Source organism: Osmerus eperlanus, chromosome 21, assembly GCF_963692335.1.
Source record: "Osmerus eperlanus chromosome 21, fOsmEpe2.1, whole genome shotgun sequence".
Taxonomy (NCBI): domain Eukaryota; kingdom Metazoa; phylum Chordata; class Actinopteri; order Osmeriformes; family Osmeridae; genus Osmerus; species Osmerus eperlanus.
Window position 1 is genome coordinate 13,702,650 of NC_085038.1, and position 18,932 is coordinate 13,721,581.

General features: G+C 40.8%; 1 protein-coding gene and 1 long non-coding RNA gene across 8 annotated transcripts; both read right to left on the reverse strand.

Annotated features, from left to right (window-relative positions):
- Positions 1 to 68: 68 nt before the first annotated feature.
- khk (ketohexokinase) lies at positions 69 to 9,740 on the reverse strand. 7 transcript variants are annotated; one of them, XM_062446427.1, is made up of 9 exons: positions 9,464 to 9,740; positions 8,952 to 9,068; positions 8,216 to 8,256; positions 7,674 to 7,809; positions 3,422 to 3,494; positions 3,135 to 3,281; positions 2,927 to 3,015; positions 2,657 to 2,814; positions 69 to 804 (listed from the first exon to the last, which is right to left on the reverse strand). In XM_062446427.1, the coding sequence occupies exons 1-9, from the start codon at positions 9,553 to 9,555 to the stop codon at positions 707 to 709; spliced, it is 951 nt and encodes a 316-aa protein (XP_062302411.1). In that variant the 5' UTR covers positions 9,556 to 9,740; the 3' UTR covers positions 69 to 706. The 7 variants fall into 7 exon arrangements, with proteins under 7 accessions (XP_062302411.1, XP_062302409.1, XP_062302412.1 ...); XM_062446425.1 differs by having other exon boundaries at positions 8,216 to 8,349; positions 9,464 to 9,739; XM_062446428.1 differs by lacking the exon at positions 8,216 to 8,256 and having other exon boundaries at positions 7,674 to 7,808; positions 9,464 to 9,739.
- LOC134007198 (uncharacterized) lies at positions 2,056 to 2,650 on the reverse strand. The gene is made up of 2 exons (XR_009928018.1): positions 2,331 to 2,650; positions 2,056 to 2,174 (listed from the first exon to the last, which is right to left on the reverse strand). It is a non-coding gene; the product is annotated as an uncharacterized LOC134007198 (long non-coding RNA).
- Positions 9,741 to 18,932: the final 9,192 nt, after the last annotated feature.

Consider the following 18,932-nt stretch of genomic DNA (forward strand, 5'->3'; position numbering starts at 1 on the left):
TCTCACACAAAGAAATGTGCATACACACATGCACAAACTTGCTCACACAGACACACAGTACACAATACTTTGATTTTAAGAGTTTATATGGTTAAGTGCTGTTTGTCCTGTAAACATGGATACACCCTCATGCCTGTGTACAGACCAGCATTGCACCCCAAGGGCAGTCCACATGTGACTCTACAACATCCACTACATATTGTCCAGATGTCATCCTAACTACTGGGAGGGAACTATGAGCAGCAATCGACATCAGCTTAGTCATTGAGAAGCTAAGATAAGTCTCTCACAATTTCCACTTGTGTGGACAGAACTTCAGGTCAGGACAAGGTTCATTGATTCTTCTGATAGTGTCTATTCTACTGATGATTATGATACACGAAAAATATTGTGAATACAAGATACTGAAGCCAAAATGTGCATTACAAAATCAAGCAGGTAAATCAATAATTTTCTGTAGCTGTAACCATACATACATGATACTGTAGCACTGTCTACACATCACAGCTAGTACCAGAGGTTTTGGACAGATCAGTATAACACAAAGAGTTGGTACCAGCATTAGTGTTAGATTCAAGAACTGTTAATTAATGATTGTTCCTTCATACAGTCATCATTGGTTTGCCTGGAAAAAAACATTTGTGGCCCCAAATCACAAATGAAAATTTACGTTTTTTGACAGGTTATCTTTTGGTTTTCCCTGTTATCACTTTTTTTGCTCCACGATTCCGTCGTATCCGTGGACACCACACTTCCTGCCAGCAACCTGGCAACCAAACATCAGTGCTTCCTGTAAACTTCCTCCTGGACAGAAAAATAAATTAAAAAGAGTGTAAACAGTCCCTTTTGCCCTCTAAAGCAGAGTCCGCTCTGACACTAGCTGGGTTTATCACTGCAGTATGAATCATTCTTAGACACTGGAAAAGCCAGGTAAGGCCTAGTTTTGAAGACTGGTTGAAGTTAATGACAGACACAGCCTCATTTGAAGATCTTATTGCAAGACTGAATGATGGTAGGGGTAAATTCTACCAAGTCTGGTCTAATTTCCTTCATTTTATTGAACTGACTAGTGCCCCATAATTAATATAATTATCAAGCCTAATTTGATCTCAGCCAACATTTTTGTTGACTTTTTGTTGTTGTTTTTCCATCTTTCTTGCCCAGGGGGGTATTCCACGTAGCGGGTTTAGTGAAAACTTTGAGTTGGTTAACCCTGAAAAGAGGCATACTCCGGGTTTTCCGTTCCAGAAAGAGAGGTAACGAAAACGTTTGGTCAGTGTCCATGGTAACTTACTCTGTGAACCTAACCTACTCGCTAGCAGGTTTTCCATGACAAACTCTGTGCGTCTCCCTATCCCCTCCCACTCCCACTGATAGCGTTGGCAGACATGGGATGTCCTTTCCTGATTCAGCCGACCGATCTCTAACAAAATTTGCCATCGAATTCTGTGATTCGATGTGCTTTAATTCCCTGATGAATACCTAAGTTAACGTTACCATTACCTGTCACAATCTGTTATTTATTTTAGCAACATTCTCAGCCCTTACATCGCTAATGTTACACACCGTGGATATGCACTCAGAACCGACCAAATGCTTTTTGCCACTGAAATAAAGACAAATAATTGAAATTGTATTTGGTCTTCTTCATTGCCAACAAATAGAAATCCAACAAGGAGTATTTTTATCGGCTATGGTTCCTACAATTTACATGATTCACCTGTGACCATGTACCGTCCTGTAACTGGTGTTTCAGCAAATCTATTTCAAGATTAGCGTTTATTCTTCTGCCCCAAGTAGGCCTACACCATCTCTTGGTCAGTTTTTGGCACTTTCTTCATGAGATGCAGTTTTTACAACTCATTTACTTGTAACTGGGAATACATGAGATTACATTAAATTCCACAGTTCCACATGCAGAATTAACCTGCCATTAAATGGACATCTCACTGTATACAGCATCCATGCTCTGTTCTAACAGGATCAGAATGTGCAAATCGTTTTTCTATTCATTATTCTCATAATGTCAGTGTAACTGACAATTCCACACAAGTCTGCAAATAAAAGTACATGGGGAGAGAACTACCCATGCTAGCCTACCATACTTAGGCTTCTCTGCATCCATTTCTGCAGCAGCAGCCAAAGTCTCTGTCATCTTAATCATCATCATCATCCTGTGATGAAAAGCATTCTGTTGGGGGCAACTGCTACTACAAGTTGAAATAGGCACCAACTGATATTTACTTTGTATCATGTTGAATATGATTAAAACCAAGGTGATGTAGAGGCTACAATCACAAGCTTATAGGCCTAAGAAAAATATGCCTTACCTCGAAAAGTCGGAGTTTCCCCATTTTAGAGTAGATCAACTCAGAGTTCAGGGTTAGGCTCACAGTTTGTTAAACCCGCTACCTGGAATACCAACCAGATTGCTGTAGTGTGTGTTTGGAGCTGTTACATGTTGTTAAATGTGGTGTGTTTCTCACATGGAAAAACAATAAAAACTTTGATGAAAAAGACTGTACAGACAGAGACCAATAAAAAATAACTTATTATGATTCAATTAAAAGGGACAGGATATAAATTATGATTATTATGATGATGTTGATGAAGAAAATGGTGATGATGATTACGATGCTACAATGCATTTCCTGACCGTGAGACAGGCAATAGATGACAGATGCGTTAAAGGTGTCTCCTGCTCCCAATGTGTCCACCAAGACCTCTGGAGAAAAGGCATCAGAGTGGACGACAACTCCATCAGGACCTAGGGCATCTGCTCCTTTCTCTGCCCAGGCACATATGAGGACAGCACTGGTGAAGACACGCACACACATAACATAGTTTGATCTGCCACGACTCTTTAATCTACCATTTTATCTTTTCACTTATCTCCCTCTGTCCTCCACATCTCCATTCCACTCACCCCTTCTTCACGCGATGGTAGAGTTCCTGTAGTGCACTGGCTGCCGAATGGAATCCAAAGTGCATGGCCACATCCTTACTAATAAACACCTGGACAGGGCAGCCAGGATTAGGGGACATAGCATAGACTGAGAACTGAGAAATATCAATCTAAAAACACAGCCTTTGAAGCTTATTTACTCAACTATCTATGAACATGGAAATCATACTATGTCACCGTAGGGAAACAGCTGATATAACGGCTCCATTGTCTTCTCTATCTCCACAGAGATGGTGATCCTCTGTTGCTGTGGCAAAGACCTGTTGAACAAAGCCACCTGCTGGATCATCTTCACCTGCTCCTCTGCGTTCCGACCCTAACAGATGATCATCAATCAGATCCTCGGAAGGGTACCAGATACAGATATCAATCAACCAACAAATTAATCAATATGAGAGAATAGTTCGATATATGAGCACTGCCAACACACACACACACACACACACACACACACACCTCCCAGTGAATCCAACTGTACTGGGTCAGGTCCACCTTAGAGAAGTCTGTTGCTGTGACGTCAGGGAGGTTCCTGATGGACACACACAGTAGTGACTGAAAGGAAGGGAAGAAAGAAGGGAGGTGATGGGGTAGAGAAGGATGGCAAAGGGAGGACAGGTGCTGCGATTGCATATTCAGACATATGGTTGGCATTGAATTGATGATTAGTGAAGTTAGTAATGAGCATTAGGCAAACATTTCCACAGGCGTTAGCTGAAGCAATAGACCAGAGGGGAAATCTAAAATATATTTTAGATTTTTAAAGATTTTTTAAAGATAGGCTTTTCGCCTTGTCTGATGATCATGTTGCTGTGTACATATCACATTAGATGTTTTCTCAATATTGACAATAAAGCAATTAATATTAAATTACAATACACCAATACTGTTAATGCATTATTGGGTGTGCTCAAGCCTTCGGCGAGAGCACAACCTTTGTTCTCTCACATATATATTTATTATTATTATTTATTTTTGCCCCCCTAAATCTTTGTCAATATTTGGCCTACATAGACAACCTAGGTGTCAAAAGTTTCGTCTTGGTAGCGATTGAGTTGCTTGTATTTTTATTTACGTTCCGTTGCATGGTTTAGGCTGAAGTTAAGTTTTTGTGGCGAAAAGTGAAGCTAACGGTGGCTAATTTGCTAGCCACAGTCACTGACGTTACTAACGTCACTACGTCACTAACGTCACGAAAACACGCGTGACTACCTGTCGCAGAACATTCGTTTCGCATCTGTTAACTTGGGGGATAGCTAGGCTAACTATAGCTTTACTGCAAGGCAGCTGCAGAAACGCCACAAGCAAAGAGGCCAGGGTGATAACTATTTACTTTGTGATGTGAAACACAATTGTGAAATGTAATGTACAATATTAGCTGATATTATTAAGGAAGTAGGCCCACATCTACTTTCGGAAACGGTTTTCAATTGTTAAAATAACCATTCCTCACAAATACATTTTCGTTGTAGGATTTATTATGACATTACAAGTAAACGATGTTGTGGGTGAAATGATCATTACCTGTGGTTTCAAACCAGTGTTGCTCACTGCAACGCTGTAGCCTACGCGAGACACTACAAAAACATCTACTGTACACAGCTGTAGGAAGTCAAACGGCGACAGAACATGTTACTCCCCTTACTCAAATCAAAAGTCTATCTAACTACTAACCTTAACTTCATTGCCACAGCCAGGAACGTTAAATCCAATTCAACCAACGCAATCGCTACCAAGACGAACGAACACAGCCGTAGTCTAGTACTGTACCGTAGTAGTACAATTTACCGGGGCAGCTTCTCCACACAGGGCTATATCGCACTTGGCGTTGTTATAGTACTGACAATGATCGCTACCACTGAGCTTTTTATGAAAGCGATTTTCCACTAAATAAATGTCAAGCTTATTTACGTTTTTGGGGGCATATTTTCAGTTAGCAGATGGTACTGTTTGAATCGCGATTCCATCTTCTACTGCCAGTAACGTCGTAGAATAATCTTCAAAGGGGGTTCTTTATTCATGAATGCAATATGAGTAGGCTAAATTCCTTAAAATATCACGAGAAGTGAAAAACTTAAAAGGACGTTTAAATCATAGAGATTAGGTCAATTTTTACACCGGTCTGCCACATTTATTCGTTTTGATTCAACGATGAGGCTGCCTCTTGCAGGGGAAATGAGAAGACATCTATTTCATTCTACACTTCACTCGTATTTTCAGTTGTAAATGAGCAGCAAAAAAATGCTTTTAAATCTATGTAATCTTTATAAATAATAAGTATGCATTTTTATATAAAATATACAGAAATATCAGTTGTAAAAATGTTCAATTCAAAAACGGACCCCTGTGCAACCGACGCAAGCAAGCACACCCTACAATTTCCCCAGAAATTGTACCCTCTCTAGTTGGGTGTGCTTTGCCTTCGGCAAGGGCACAACCTTTGTTCTCTGACATATATATTAATTTATTATTATTTATTTTCGCCCCCCTAAGGATCAGTCAATATTTGGACTACATACACAACGGCGGTGTCAAAAGGTTTGTCTTGGTAGCGATTGAGTTGCTTCTATTGGGATTTACGTTCCGTTGCATGGTTTAAGTGGAAATTAAGTTTTTGTGGCGAAAAGTGAAGCTAACGGTGGCTAACTTGCTAGCCACAGTCAATGACGCTACTTACGTCACCAACGTCACGAAAACTCGCGTGACTACCTCTAGCAGAACATTAGTTTAGTTAACATCTGGGAGATAGCTAAGCTAACTGCTTTACTGCAAGGCAGCTGCAGAAACACCACAAGCAAAGAGGCCAGGGTGATAACTATTTACTAATTTTACTTTGTGATATGACACACAATTGTGACGTGTAATGTACAATATAAGCTGATTTTATTAAGGAAGTACATCTACTTTCGGAAACAGTAGTCTACTATGTCACTGAACTATTAGCATCATGACATTAGCCTCTGTTGCCCGGGCAACACATACTACAGTGGTCTATGATGCATCTGTTTTCAATCGTTAAAATAAATACATTTTCGTTGTAGGATTTATTATGACATTACAAGTAAACGATTTGTGGGTGAAATTATCATTACCTGTGGTTTCAAACCAGTGTTGCTCACTGCAAGTCTGTAGCCTACGCGAGACACTACAAAAACATCTAGGTTACACAACTGTAGGAAGTCAAATGGCGACAGAACATGTTCGGCACTCCCCTTACTTAACCCTTGTGCTGCCTTCGGGTCACATGACCCAAAGGTTCATAACGAACCATCGTTGTGTTTACCCAATTTTACCCAATACAAAAACAAATAAAAATAATTTTCTTTTAACCTTTGCAATGTGGGGGGTCTGAGACAGCCCACGGTTAAAAGAAAATGCTTCACTTTGTTTTTGTATGCGGTAAAGTTGTCGCAATACGACGGTAGGTCACAATGACTTATGGGTCAGAATGACCCGAAGATAACACAAGGGTTAAATCAAAAGTCTAACTACTAACCTTAACTTCATTGCCACAGCCTAAACTTTGTCAATCTGTTCATGAAAATAATTAATTTCAGGCTAAACCGTACAATGGAACGTTAAATCAAATTCAACCAACGCAATCGCTACCAAGACGAACACAGCAGTAGTCTACTGTACTGTACAATTTACCGAGGCAGCTTCTCCACACGGCTATATCGCACTTGGCGTTGTTACTGACAATGATCGCTACCAGTGAGCTTTTTCTGAAAGCGATTTTCCACTAAATAAATGTCAAGCTTATTTACGTTTTTGGGGGCATATTTTCAGTTAGCAGATGGTACTGTTTGAATCGCGATTCCATCTTCTACTGCCGGTAACGTCGTAGAATAATCTTCAAAGGGGGTTCTTTATTCATGAATGAATGCAATATGAGTAGGCTAAATGCCTTAAAATATCACGAGAAGGGAAAAACTTAAAAGGACGTTTAAGTCATAGAGATTAGGTAAATTTTTACACAGGTCTGCCAAATTTATTCGTTTTGATTCAACGATGAGGCTGCCTCTTGCAGGGGACATGAGAAGACATCTATTTCATTCTACACTTCACTCGTATTTTCAGTTGTAAATGAGCAGCAAAAAAAATCTTTTAAATCTATGTAATCTTTATAAATAATAAGTATGCATTTTTATATAAAATATACAGAAATATCAGTTGTAAAAATGTCATCCAAAAACGGACCCCTGTGCAACCGACGCAAGCAAGCACACCCTACAATTTCCCCAGAAATTGTACTCTCTCTAGTTATTATTGATGTTTCTTATTTTTAATATAACAATAATGGCTTTGATTTCTATGTATAGTGACATAAATTATCCATATGACATGATAAGCATGCAGTGTCCTTTAAACCATGACCTCTTTTGATCTAATTTCTCTTTATTGACCCAGCACTATCACAGAGAAACTTTTGGACCTCACCAGCTGCAGTGACATCGAGCTCTCTGATTTTGCCCTCTGAACTTTGAGGAGATATATTGTTCTATACAATAGAAAAAACTATCCTTAACTGTTTCAGGTCATCTATATACAGCCTGGTCAGTCCTCTGGAATTGATTAGCCTGCTCCTATATCAGTAGTGAATAGATTAGCCTACCCCTATATTAGACCAACACTGAATAAGGAAGAAGAAAAAGGAGAGATAGGGAAGGGGGTCCAGGTGGGACCCTCATGCCACACTCGTGTTCCTTACGTGTCAGAGAGCACAACTGTGCGTGAGCCGCTGGCGCTACACACCACACAGCATGCACACGGAGTCTCGCCCTCTTGTTGCCAGGCAACAGTGGAAATGTCCACTCCACGTTTGGTGAAATCGCCCACAATGAAGCTGGCAGGGCAAGTACAGGACAGACACAAACACAGCAGCTCTCTCTTTAAGTCTGAGAAGTGCAGTAGCCAATAAATACTCCATAATGACAATAACATTTTAATATTATGATTAAAATTGTATTGTATTCATGACGAAATTACATATCCTGTCTTGCGCACGCTCCAATTAAAAAGGGAAACAGCCTTGAAGTGGAGGCACTGACATATTAAATAATGAACTAATGAAGTCAACCAATTATTGGAAGAGGAGGAACAAACCTAGAAGTGGCGAAGGATATGGAAGTGATGAGAAAGTGTGAGATTATGGCGCCATCTAGTACCCAGGAGAAGAAAAACTGACAAAGGGTGAGAGAAAGCACATGCATTCTGGCAACACAAAGACTGAAAAGCACTGTATAGGATATATGTTCATGTGTAAGATGGTGCGACTACCGGTGGTCACGTTTCTGATGACCACAGAGGCAGGGAAGGAGCATTGAGCGTGGTCAGAGAGGAGAGAGATGTCGATGTGGTACTTCTGAAAATCCTCCAGCACAAAGCTGGAGCAACAGCTCCACAATACAGAAGAGAGGGTGGGGAGACAGACATAAGGACAGGGAGATAGAAAATTAAAGAAAAAGAGAAAAACTGGGGAGGCTAGATGATTGAGAGAGACAAAAAGTCTGCTGTCATGAAAGGAGGTTGAAAGCATGGTCTCTTGAGGTGAGAAAGAATAACATTCGATTGTTGGAGGACATGGTAGAAAGAGAGACAGAGGGGGAGAGAGAGAGATCGAGAGAGAGGGAGGGAGATCGAACAATAGCTGATCCATGCTCCTTCTCTGAGTGATTTAAAGCACCCACTGCATGAACAGAGAAATTATCTAATAAAGGAAGATATTACAATTCATCAGAGACATGAAGGCTATAGGTCTTAGCTATTGGAGCTGAGGGACAGAATGAGAACAATACAAATGTGTGTTGCTAGATAATACATCTCTCTCTCTCTACTCTATTCATAGTGTATGGGCACCATATTAATCTAAACTGTTGTATAACCACATAAGATCTAGGTACTGTAGTAATATTGATGCTACTAGGTAAACAGAGTCTAGTAATGTTACTACTATTATTATTAACTACTATTATTACTATCAACTTACTCTGCTACGGGCCCAGGGGCAAGGGAGCCCAAGAACGCGCAGGGAGCACCGAGTAGTGCCAGCACCGTGCACGAGTTCGACGCGTTCCCCCCACGTTGCCAACGTTGAGATAGACACCTGTGCGAAGAATACAACTCATGTATCCATACAGTAATGCATGAAATCGTGGATTGATGAAAGAATGTTTAAAACTGCCACTGAGTTTAAAACATACAAGCATTTTTACAAAAACATTGCAAGCGCATTAGTTAGGGACATAAAATGCAAAAAAATAATAATACAGTAATAAACCCTAACAATAATTACGTTTTTACTGTAATTCTGCAGTGCAGAAAAAAGCATCGAATTGTTAACGAGAAATAGGGATTGGCCTGTGCTTGTCTTCTGAGAAGCGACTGATATGGGCAGCGGCTTTCCACTGCTCTTAACCTATGCACTGTGGCCGAACGATGAGGCAGCGTAAAGGAAAATAATTGTTTTTCCTAATTTCGTTGACTTCCTCACACACCAACCTGCTGTCAGTGTCTTCTTCCGGGTACTTGTCCAACACGTTGATGATATCCAGACAAACTAGACCAACACATAGGATCTTTTTGTCGCCCATATTACTTTGGCGAGACAACAGAAGGAATTTGGACTCGTACGTTCATGTTTTAGCCTTTGAAACTCAGAAACCACCCAGTGATTGGACGTCACGCAGTTTTGACTGCTCTGTGTTCCATCCCTCTTCCGAAGTTTTCCGAATATACCCGAGAGGGTATCATGATTACGGAAAGGGATTGTATTATTTTTTATATTCATACAATTTTTGAGACTGCTTAACGATCCGTGTTAATCATGCGCGGAGCCAGACGTTGTAAACATTCGGGGCTTAGCCCAAATTTAGGGCGTAGTCTGGGTTTGATGTGATGCTAGATAGGGACTTCCACATTTTTTGGCATTCATTTGAGCGCAAAATCGTTTTTTGAGCTTATGTAAAATATACATTACGTTGAACTCATTTTTATATTTACTGAAAATGACAACCCAAATTTTCACCTAAAAGATTTGGGCCTTTAGAGAAATGTTTCGGTGCTCAAGCCCCAGAATGGTCCGTGTACGTGGGTTTAATTCCTTATCCCATCAAAACGGAACAAGCAGGAATAAGAAAAACGCTTGTGAATCCGTTTTTAACATGTTTCATGTTATTTTGTTTTCTCGTTTTTTACACATAAACCGTAAAACGACTTGATATTTCGATTTTTATCACGTGGGTGGAGCTAAACGTGAAATGCCTGTCATTCGCCAAATGTATAGTCAGCACTACTAGTTTTTTTCAAAGTAGAAGTTTCCCCTTTAACTTGATCAATACACAACCCCAATTCACAAAAAGTTGGGACGTTGTGAAAAATAAAATAAAACAGAATACAATGATTTGCAAATCTCATAAAACCATGTTATTCACTATAGAACATGGAAAACATATCAAATGTTTAAACTGATGAAATGTAACATTTTAAGGAAAATATATGGTGATTATGAATTTGATGCCAGCAACACATCTCAAAAAGGTTAGGACAAGGCCATGTTCACCACTGTGTATCATTCCCTCTTCTTTTAATAACAGTCTGTTTTAATAACAGTCTGTATCTGTCTGGGAACTGAGGAGACCAGTTGCTGGAGGGTCTGTGTACGTGAGTTTTTCTTATTCCTGCTTGTTCCGTTTTGATGGGAATAGGAATTAAACTCACGTACACGGACCCTGGAGTTGTGGGAGAGGAATGTTGTCCCTTTTGTGTCTGATACAGGATTCTTGCTGCTCAATGGTCCTGGGTCTTCTTTGTCATATTTTTTCATGATCCACCAAATGTTTTTACTGGTGAAAGGTCTGGACTGCAGGCAGGCCAGTTTAGCACCCGGACTCTTATACTACGAAGCCATGCTGTTGTAACATATGCGGGATGTGGTTTAACATCGTCTTCCTGAAATATGCAAGGCCTTCCCTGAAAAAGATGTTGCCTGGATGCAAGCAAATGTTGCTCTAAAACCTTTATATACCTTTCAGCATTGACGGTGCCTTTTCCAGATGTGCTGGCCAGCTTGCACATCAGGTAATTGTATAGGCCCTAACGCACCCCCCATACCATCAGAAATTAAGGCTTTTGAACTGAGTGCTGATAACATGTCGGATGGTTCCTTTCCTCTTTAGTCCAGAGGACGCAACATCCATGGTTTCCAAAAATAATTTCACATTTCAATTGGTGTGACCACAGAACAGTTTTCCCAATTTGCCTCAGTCCATTTTAAATGAGATTTAGCCCAGAGAAGATGGCAGTGTTCCTGGATCATGTTCACATATGGCTTCTTCTTTGCATGATAGAGCTTTAACCTGCATTTGTGGATGGCACGGCAAACTGTGTTCACAGACAATTAGTTCTGGAGGTGTTTCTGAGCCCATGCCATGATTTCCATTACAGAATCATGCCTGTTTTTTATGCAGTGAAGATCACAGTATTTATTTTCCCCCTTGTCCCTTACATAGAGATTTCTCCAGATTCTCAGAATTATTTTAATATATTTGTTACGCCCCAACTTTAGTGGCCCTATGGGGCGAACAAACATTCCATCACTGACCCAAAACAACTACTAAGAACACCTTTAAAAGTTCCAAATCCATGGGATTTATTAATACAACATAATATAACTATAAGACAAACATAGCAGAGCAACAAACTCCCAGGCTAAGAGGCAGCAAGACCAGCAGTGCCCAAGCTAGAAGCCTCTCCTGCAGCAGGAAACTGGAGTCTTTATCTGCTGCTTGATCACCTGGCCAGGTGCATCTCATCTGGCAATCATGGGGAACACAACCTGGGCGGAGCTACAGAAAAGGGAAGGGAGGTGACAAACAAAGAACACAACACATGTGGCCGTAACACCCCCACCCTTAAAACAATGAATAAACAGTGAGTCACATACGATAATACTAACAAGTTCACTGACCAATGTTTAATCATTGTACTCTGAAACAAAAATAGGGACTGCTTCTTACAAAAAGGTGTTAACTTAAAGTCAGAGGGGAATCAAAAAGCTTGCCGTTATGACAAACAAAGGGTAACAAGGTCAAAGTTCATTCAAAAAGGGCCAATGAAGCTGCTGCTACTAGGTTCAAGGATAGCAGCCAAACAAATAGGTAGCCATACAAAGTGGGTCCCACTCCCACAAGACACAAAATGGCTACCACCATGAGGTGAACAAACAAAACCCAAACAAAGTTATTGCATTTACCCACAACCATACACAGCACCACAGGCGACCAACACAAAGTGGAGTGCAACAGACACAAACCAACAAGGGTCACAACAAGTAGACCACCTACAAAGTTGCTGTTATCCCAACAACAACACACAAGACCCAAGTGAAGTGAACTGCCACCACCACAACACAAAATGGACACCACGTGGTCTTCGTGATGGATGCAAGAAACCAGCAACACACAGTGACCTATATATGTAGTGGGTGTGGCATTCCAATCCAAGATCCACTGGGCCCCGTTCGTCGTAAGGGTTGAAGCTAAGTTAATCTATTGTCCCTTTAGCCAGTTAACATTAGCGAGATGAGTGAGAACAGCAAATATCGGTTCGTCAACGGCTGATCCGCATCCAAATCATGTGGTTAATTTCAATCAGGCTAAACTTATCAGGGAAATTGCACGTGCACGTCCTACTTCATAAGGCAGGAAAGGTCGATCACCAAAACCGTGATTTTCTAACGGTATGATGGCGGAAAAGACGAAAGAGAGAGCGGTGATAGGCTATTCTCGCCATCCGAGCAAACTATTATAATGAGTCTCTAGACAATAAGCATATTATCATGGCTAAGTCAAACACCGCCACCGCTGCCAGAGCAAGACAAGCAGCTTGGGAAAAAATTGCCGATAAGCTAAATGCGAAAGTTTTGGGGAAATGTATAGGCTCATCTTAAGTGCCTCATTGCCCCAATCAATCAGATCACATTTCTTTAATTGTGCCTGCTGGTATAGCCTTAATGGAAATAAATAATCGAATGAGATCTTGCTAGCGAAAATAATGATCTCAACTCTTTCAGAATAAGTAGGCTAGATAAAAACAAGGCCAAAGAGTATCTAATTGATACGAATTCATAGACAATTATGAGGATATATGTAGGCTACTGCGCTTATATCATGTACTATATATGTGTATATGCATGTAGGCATATGTGTAAATCCCTCTTTGATGTCATTGACTGGGACATGGCCAGGGAATATGATGAATTGATTCATCAGCTGGTTAAGCGCCAAGTACACTTTTCTTACAGCAACGCATGCTGCGGCTTTGCCAATGTTTTCTGGATCGCCTATACTGTATAAAAATGTAGCCTATAGCCTACCCGACGCAAAAAACCTCAAGGCTATGCAGTCTGAAGCACAGTTAAAGTTTCAAGTAGTAGCTTTATTTTCAATTTCTTCACACGTCAAGACATAAAAAGGAATCGATATGACGTTTCCCACTCTCCCACAGTGAAACATATAAAAAGCACAGGCACAACAGATAAGACAAGACATTTCGTAAAACATAGCGTTACATATTCACATACAGCAGCATAAGCTCATAATAAAGCATAAAGCTTGCTGCGGCGTGTGATATTTGCAATGTACGGCCCGAGAAGGTCTTTCAAATAAATGAGTCCATGTCGGCTGAATCGATATCGCTCAAACAAGAAATAAAGGATCCGTGTGAAATAAAGGATCTTGGCAATCGCGAAGAACTCTATTGGTATGGAAAGCTAATCGAACTAAAATATAGCTCCTTGGTCAACTGGGTCTCTCAAAAAGGGAGCTGCCATGTTATTTTCTGGGGGTGTGGCAAGCTTATCCAGCTACACTTACGTTAGCCTGCTCTGGAGCAGGTTAGTGCTAATTGATATGTTATTATGGTGATTTATCGAAAGTTGCTTCCACGAACCAAAAAGAGGGGCGTTTTTTATCTTAGCCTGAAAATTAGCTCGCTAAACCGCTTAGCGAGCTACGACGAATACCCCCCTGATCTCTGGAGCGACCACATCCCACAAACAAAAAGGGCACAACACAACTAACTACAGAGGGTACAATTTCTGGGGAAATTGTAGGGTGTGCTTGCTTGCGTCGGTTGCACAGGGGGGGGTCCGTTTTTTTATGAAATGTTTACAACTGATATTTCTGTATATTTTATATAAAAATGCATACTTATTTTTTATAAAGATTACATAGATTTAAAAAAATATTTTTTTTGCTGCTCATTTACAACTCAAAATACGAGTGAAGTGTAGAATGAAATAGATGTCTTCTCATTTCCCCTGCAAGAGGCAGCCTCATAGCTGAATCAAAACGAATACATTTGGCAGACCGGTGTAAAAATTGACCTAATCTCTATGACTTAAACGTCCTTTTAAGTTTTACATTCTCGTGATATTTTCAGGCATTTAGTCTACTCATATTGCATTCATTCATTAATAAAGAACCCCCTTTGAAGATTATTCTACGACGTTACCGGCAGTACAGTAGAAGATGGAATCGCGATTCAAACAGTACCATCTGCTAACTGAAAATATGCCCCCAAAAACGTAAATAAGCTTGACATTTATTTAGTGGAAAATCGCTCATTCATAAAAAGCTCACTGGTAGCGATCATTGTCAGTAACAACGCAAAATGCGATATAGCCTGTGGAGAAGCTGCCCCGGTAAATTGCACTACTACAGTACAGTAGACTACTGCTGTGTTCGTCTTGGTAGCGATTGCGTTGGTTGAATTGGATTTAACGTTCCGTTGTACGGTTTAGGCTGAAATTAATTATTTTCATGAACAGATTGACAAAGTTTAGGCTTTGAGTGCCGAACATGTTCTGTCGCCGTTTGACTTCCTACAGCTGTGTACAGTAGATGTTTTTGTAGTGTCTCGCGTACTGTAGGCTACAGCGTTGCAGTGAGCAACACTGGTTTGAAACCACAGGTAATGATCATTTCACCCACAAATCGTTTACTTGTAATGTAATGTCATAATAAATCCTACAACGAAAATGTATTTGTGAGGAATGTTTATTTTAACGATTGAAAACAGATGTATCATAGACCACTGTAGTATGTGTTGCCCGGGCAACAGAGGCTAATGTCATGATGCTAATGCTTCAGTAAAATAGTAGACTACAGTTTCCGAAAGTAGATGTGGGCCTACTTCCTTAATAATATCAGCTAATATTGTACATTACATTTCACAATTGTGTTTCACATCACAAAGTAAATAGTTATCACCCTGGCCTCTTTGCTTGTGGCGTTTCTGCAGCTGCCTTGCAGTAAAGCTATAGTTAGCCTAGCTATCCCCCAAGTTAACAGATGCGAAACGAATGTTCTGCTACAGGTAGTCACGCGTGTTTTCGTGACGTAGTGACGTTAGTAACGTCAGTGACTGTGGCTAGCAAATTAGCCACCGTTAGCTTCACTTTTCGCCACAAAAACGTAACTTGAGCCTAAACCATGCAACGGAACGTAAATCCCAATAGAAGCAACTCAATCGCTACCCAGACGAAACGTTTGACAACTAGGTTGTCTATGTAGGCCAAATATTGACTGAGTTTTAGGGGGGCAAAAAGAATAACTAGAAAAGGCTGTTCCTGCAAAACAGCAGTGAGAATGCTGAAAACCTGAATGGGGACCATGCTAAAAAAGCTGAAAATAGTGAAAATTTAGTAGAAAGTTATAAGCTGAAGCTTCAAAGGAACCGAAATGTATTTTTGAAAGGGGCTGGAGCAGCATTCCAACAATGATTTGAAAGGATTTACCCAGTGGCGGCTGGGAAGCCCCCACAGCCCCCGCGAGGCAGGGGGGCCCCCACGCCCCAGAGGCCCCGCCCTGCATAGCAAAAAACAAACAAAGTAGGCCTGTATAAAAATATATATATTTATAAAAATTTAAAAAACTTTGAGGGCGATCATTGAGAGCCCCAAGTTTCAACTTCCAGGTAAAGGAATACGGTAATGTAGGCAACGTAACAGATTTTCATGGCAAAAACGGCTTTTGCGTATCTTACATGCACTACTACGCCATTACGCCTCTTGTCTTGAACGCGCGAATTTCAAAAATGCTTATTATTACATTTTGCTAGATATCGGTCGAGTCGAGATATCAAATAAGAAAAGAATGAGTAAAAGAAAACATGCAAGCGGTGCTCAAAAGCGCAGCAGTAAATTGTTGTCAGAAAAAGCTCGAGCTAAACACCCAAAAATCACACAATTATTTAGACCAGCCAAAGAGGAAGCTATTGGAATCTCCACAGACGAAACACTTCAGCAGCAGCAGGTAGCTAGCAGTAGTGATGGGTCGTTCGCGAACGATCCGTCTCTAAGAGCCGGCTCTTGAAGGTGAACGTCAGGAGCTGGCTCGCATATCTGAAGAGCCGACTCTATTTTTAATAGATTAATACAGCCTATAAAAACTAAATGATTATGAAATAATGAATTTTAATTGTATTTAAAATAATTGACTAATTCAAAGAACAACAAAAAAATACTTGTAGGCTTAAAGGCGCACACGATCATCCTCACATTCTGTTCCTGTCAATCCTGCATGAGGGAGGGCCAGTCAAAACTCGGAGGAGAGCCATGACAAATCAATGCATTTTTAAAGATATGTGGTTGCGGTCGAGTATGATTTCATTTCATAATTTAATTCAAATTGTTTTCACACCCATCATAGTCAAATTCATAGTTAAAACATGTATTTTTTAAAGAGCCGTTCGGGAGCCAAAAGAGCCGGCTCTTTTTGGTGAGCTGAGCCATACGAGCCGGCTCACGAAAAAGAGCCGGAATGCCCATCACTAGCTAGCAGCAGCACCAGCACGTCTTCACCAGTAACCAGCCTTTCCAACGCAACGTCATCACTGGCACTGCCTGAGAACAGCAGTCATAGCCTTTCTTCTAATCTTTCTTCTCCCGAGTACAGAGACGTACATAGTTCAGTTAGCACCAGTTCTCTTCCACCCTGTCCAGCCCATACAGAAGATGACAACCAGAGCAGCCGAGATTACCCCTCTATTCCAAGTGATAGCTCCAGCGCCGAGTTCCCTACTGACAGGGCTCTTTTCCCTGTAGACATTGATGATGACAGCATCAAGAGATATGTAATAAATAAAGGGTTGTGTCAGCCAAAGGGACCATATCCTAGAGACAGTAAGGGCAGGTGCTTTTCAGACGAACACTACGTCAAAAAAACTAAACATGGAAACAAGATTCCGCGTAGATGGATATGTTATTCACCAAAGATAGACCGTGTTTACTGCGAGCCTTGTTGGATTTTCGGCAACAGACAGTGCAGATCACACCAGGTGGCATGGGCTGTGGGAATTAATGACTGGCAGGGTCTCTCAAGGAAAATCAAAGACCACGAATACAGTCGTTCTCATTTGGCTGCATGTGTCGCTTATGATACATGGAAAACGGACCACACCATTGATAAAGAGTTAGACTCCAATCTAAAAAAACAAGAAAACTTTTGGTCAGAGGTACTGACGAGAATAACAGACGTAACATTGACTCTGGCATCTTGTAATTTGGCATTCAGGGGGCATCGGGAGAAAATAGGTGAAATAAATAATGGTAATTTATTGTCTGTTATTGAGCTTCTTGCGCGATATGACCCTGTACTGAAAGATCTACTCGAGAGGAAAAGTACATTGAATTATCTGAGCCACACAATTCAAAATGAACTGATTGCACTACTGTCCCAAAAAGTAAAGGAAGAAATTGTCACTGAAATCAAGCAGGCTGAATTCTGTTCAGTTATCATGGACACGACTCAAGATATCACAAAGGTTGACCAACTAAGTCAAGTGTTTAGATATGTTACAGTGGAGACTGATGAAAAGGAACAACCGACTGAGGTTAAAATAAACGAGAGTTTTCTGGGATTTCAAAGCGTGAAAGATCAAAGTGCCTCAGGTATTGAAAAACAAATAACTGGACTGATAGAAAGTCTTGGAATATCAGTGAACAAATGCCGTGGCCAGGGCTACGATGGCGCAAGTACAATGAGTGGCGCTTACTCCGGTGTCCAAAAGCGCATTTCAGACCGAGCGCCAAATGCCGTATATGTCCACTGCGCTGCTCATAACCTAAACTTGGTTTTAAACGATGCTTGTCAAAATATACCAGAGATAAGGGCCTATTATGACACTGTACAGAGGATCTACAGTTAGGTCCATAAATATTTGGACATTGACACAATTTTCATCATTTTGGCTCTGTATACCACCACAATGGATTTGAAATGAAACAATCAAGATATGCTTTAAGTGCAGACTTTCAGCTTTAATTTCAGGGTATTTACATCCAAATCAGGTGAACGGTGTAGGAATTACAACACATTTTATATGTGCCCCCCCCCCCTTTTTAAGGGACCAAAAATAATTGGACAAACTAACATAATCATAAATCTAATTGTCACTTTTAATACTTGGTTGCAAATCCTTTGCAGTCAATGACAGCCTGAAGTCTGGAACCCATAGACATCACCAGACGCTGGGTTTCGTCCCTGGTGATGCTCTGCCAGGCCTCTACTGCAACTGTCTTCAGTTCCTGCTTGTTCTTGGGGCATTTTCCCTTCAGTTTTGTCTTTAGCAAGTGAAATGCATGCTCAATTGGATTTAGGTCAGGTGATTGACTTGGCCATTGCAGAACATTCCACTTCTTTGCCTTAAAAAACTCTTTGGTTGCTTTCGCAGTATGCTTCGGGTCATTGTCCATCTGCACTGTGAAGCGCCGTCCTATGAGTTCTGAAGCATTTGGCTCAATCTGAGCAGATAATATTGCCAGAAACACTTCAGAATTCATCCTACTGCTTTTGTCAGCAGTCACATCATCGATAAATACAAGGGAACCAGTTCCATTGGCAGCCATACATGCCCACGCCATAACACTACCTCCACCATGCTTCACTGATGAGGTGGTATGCTTTGG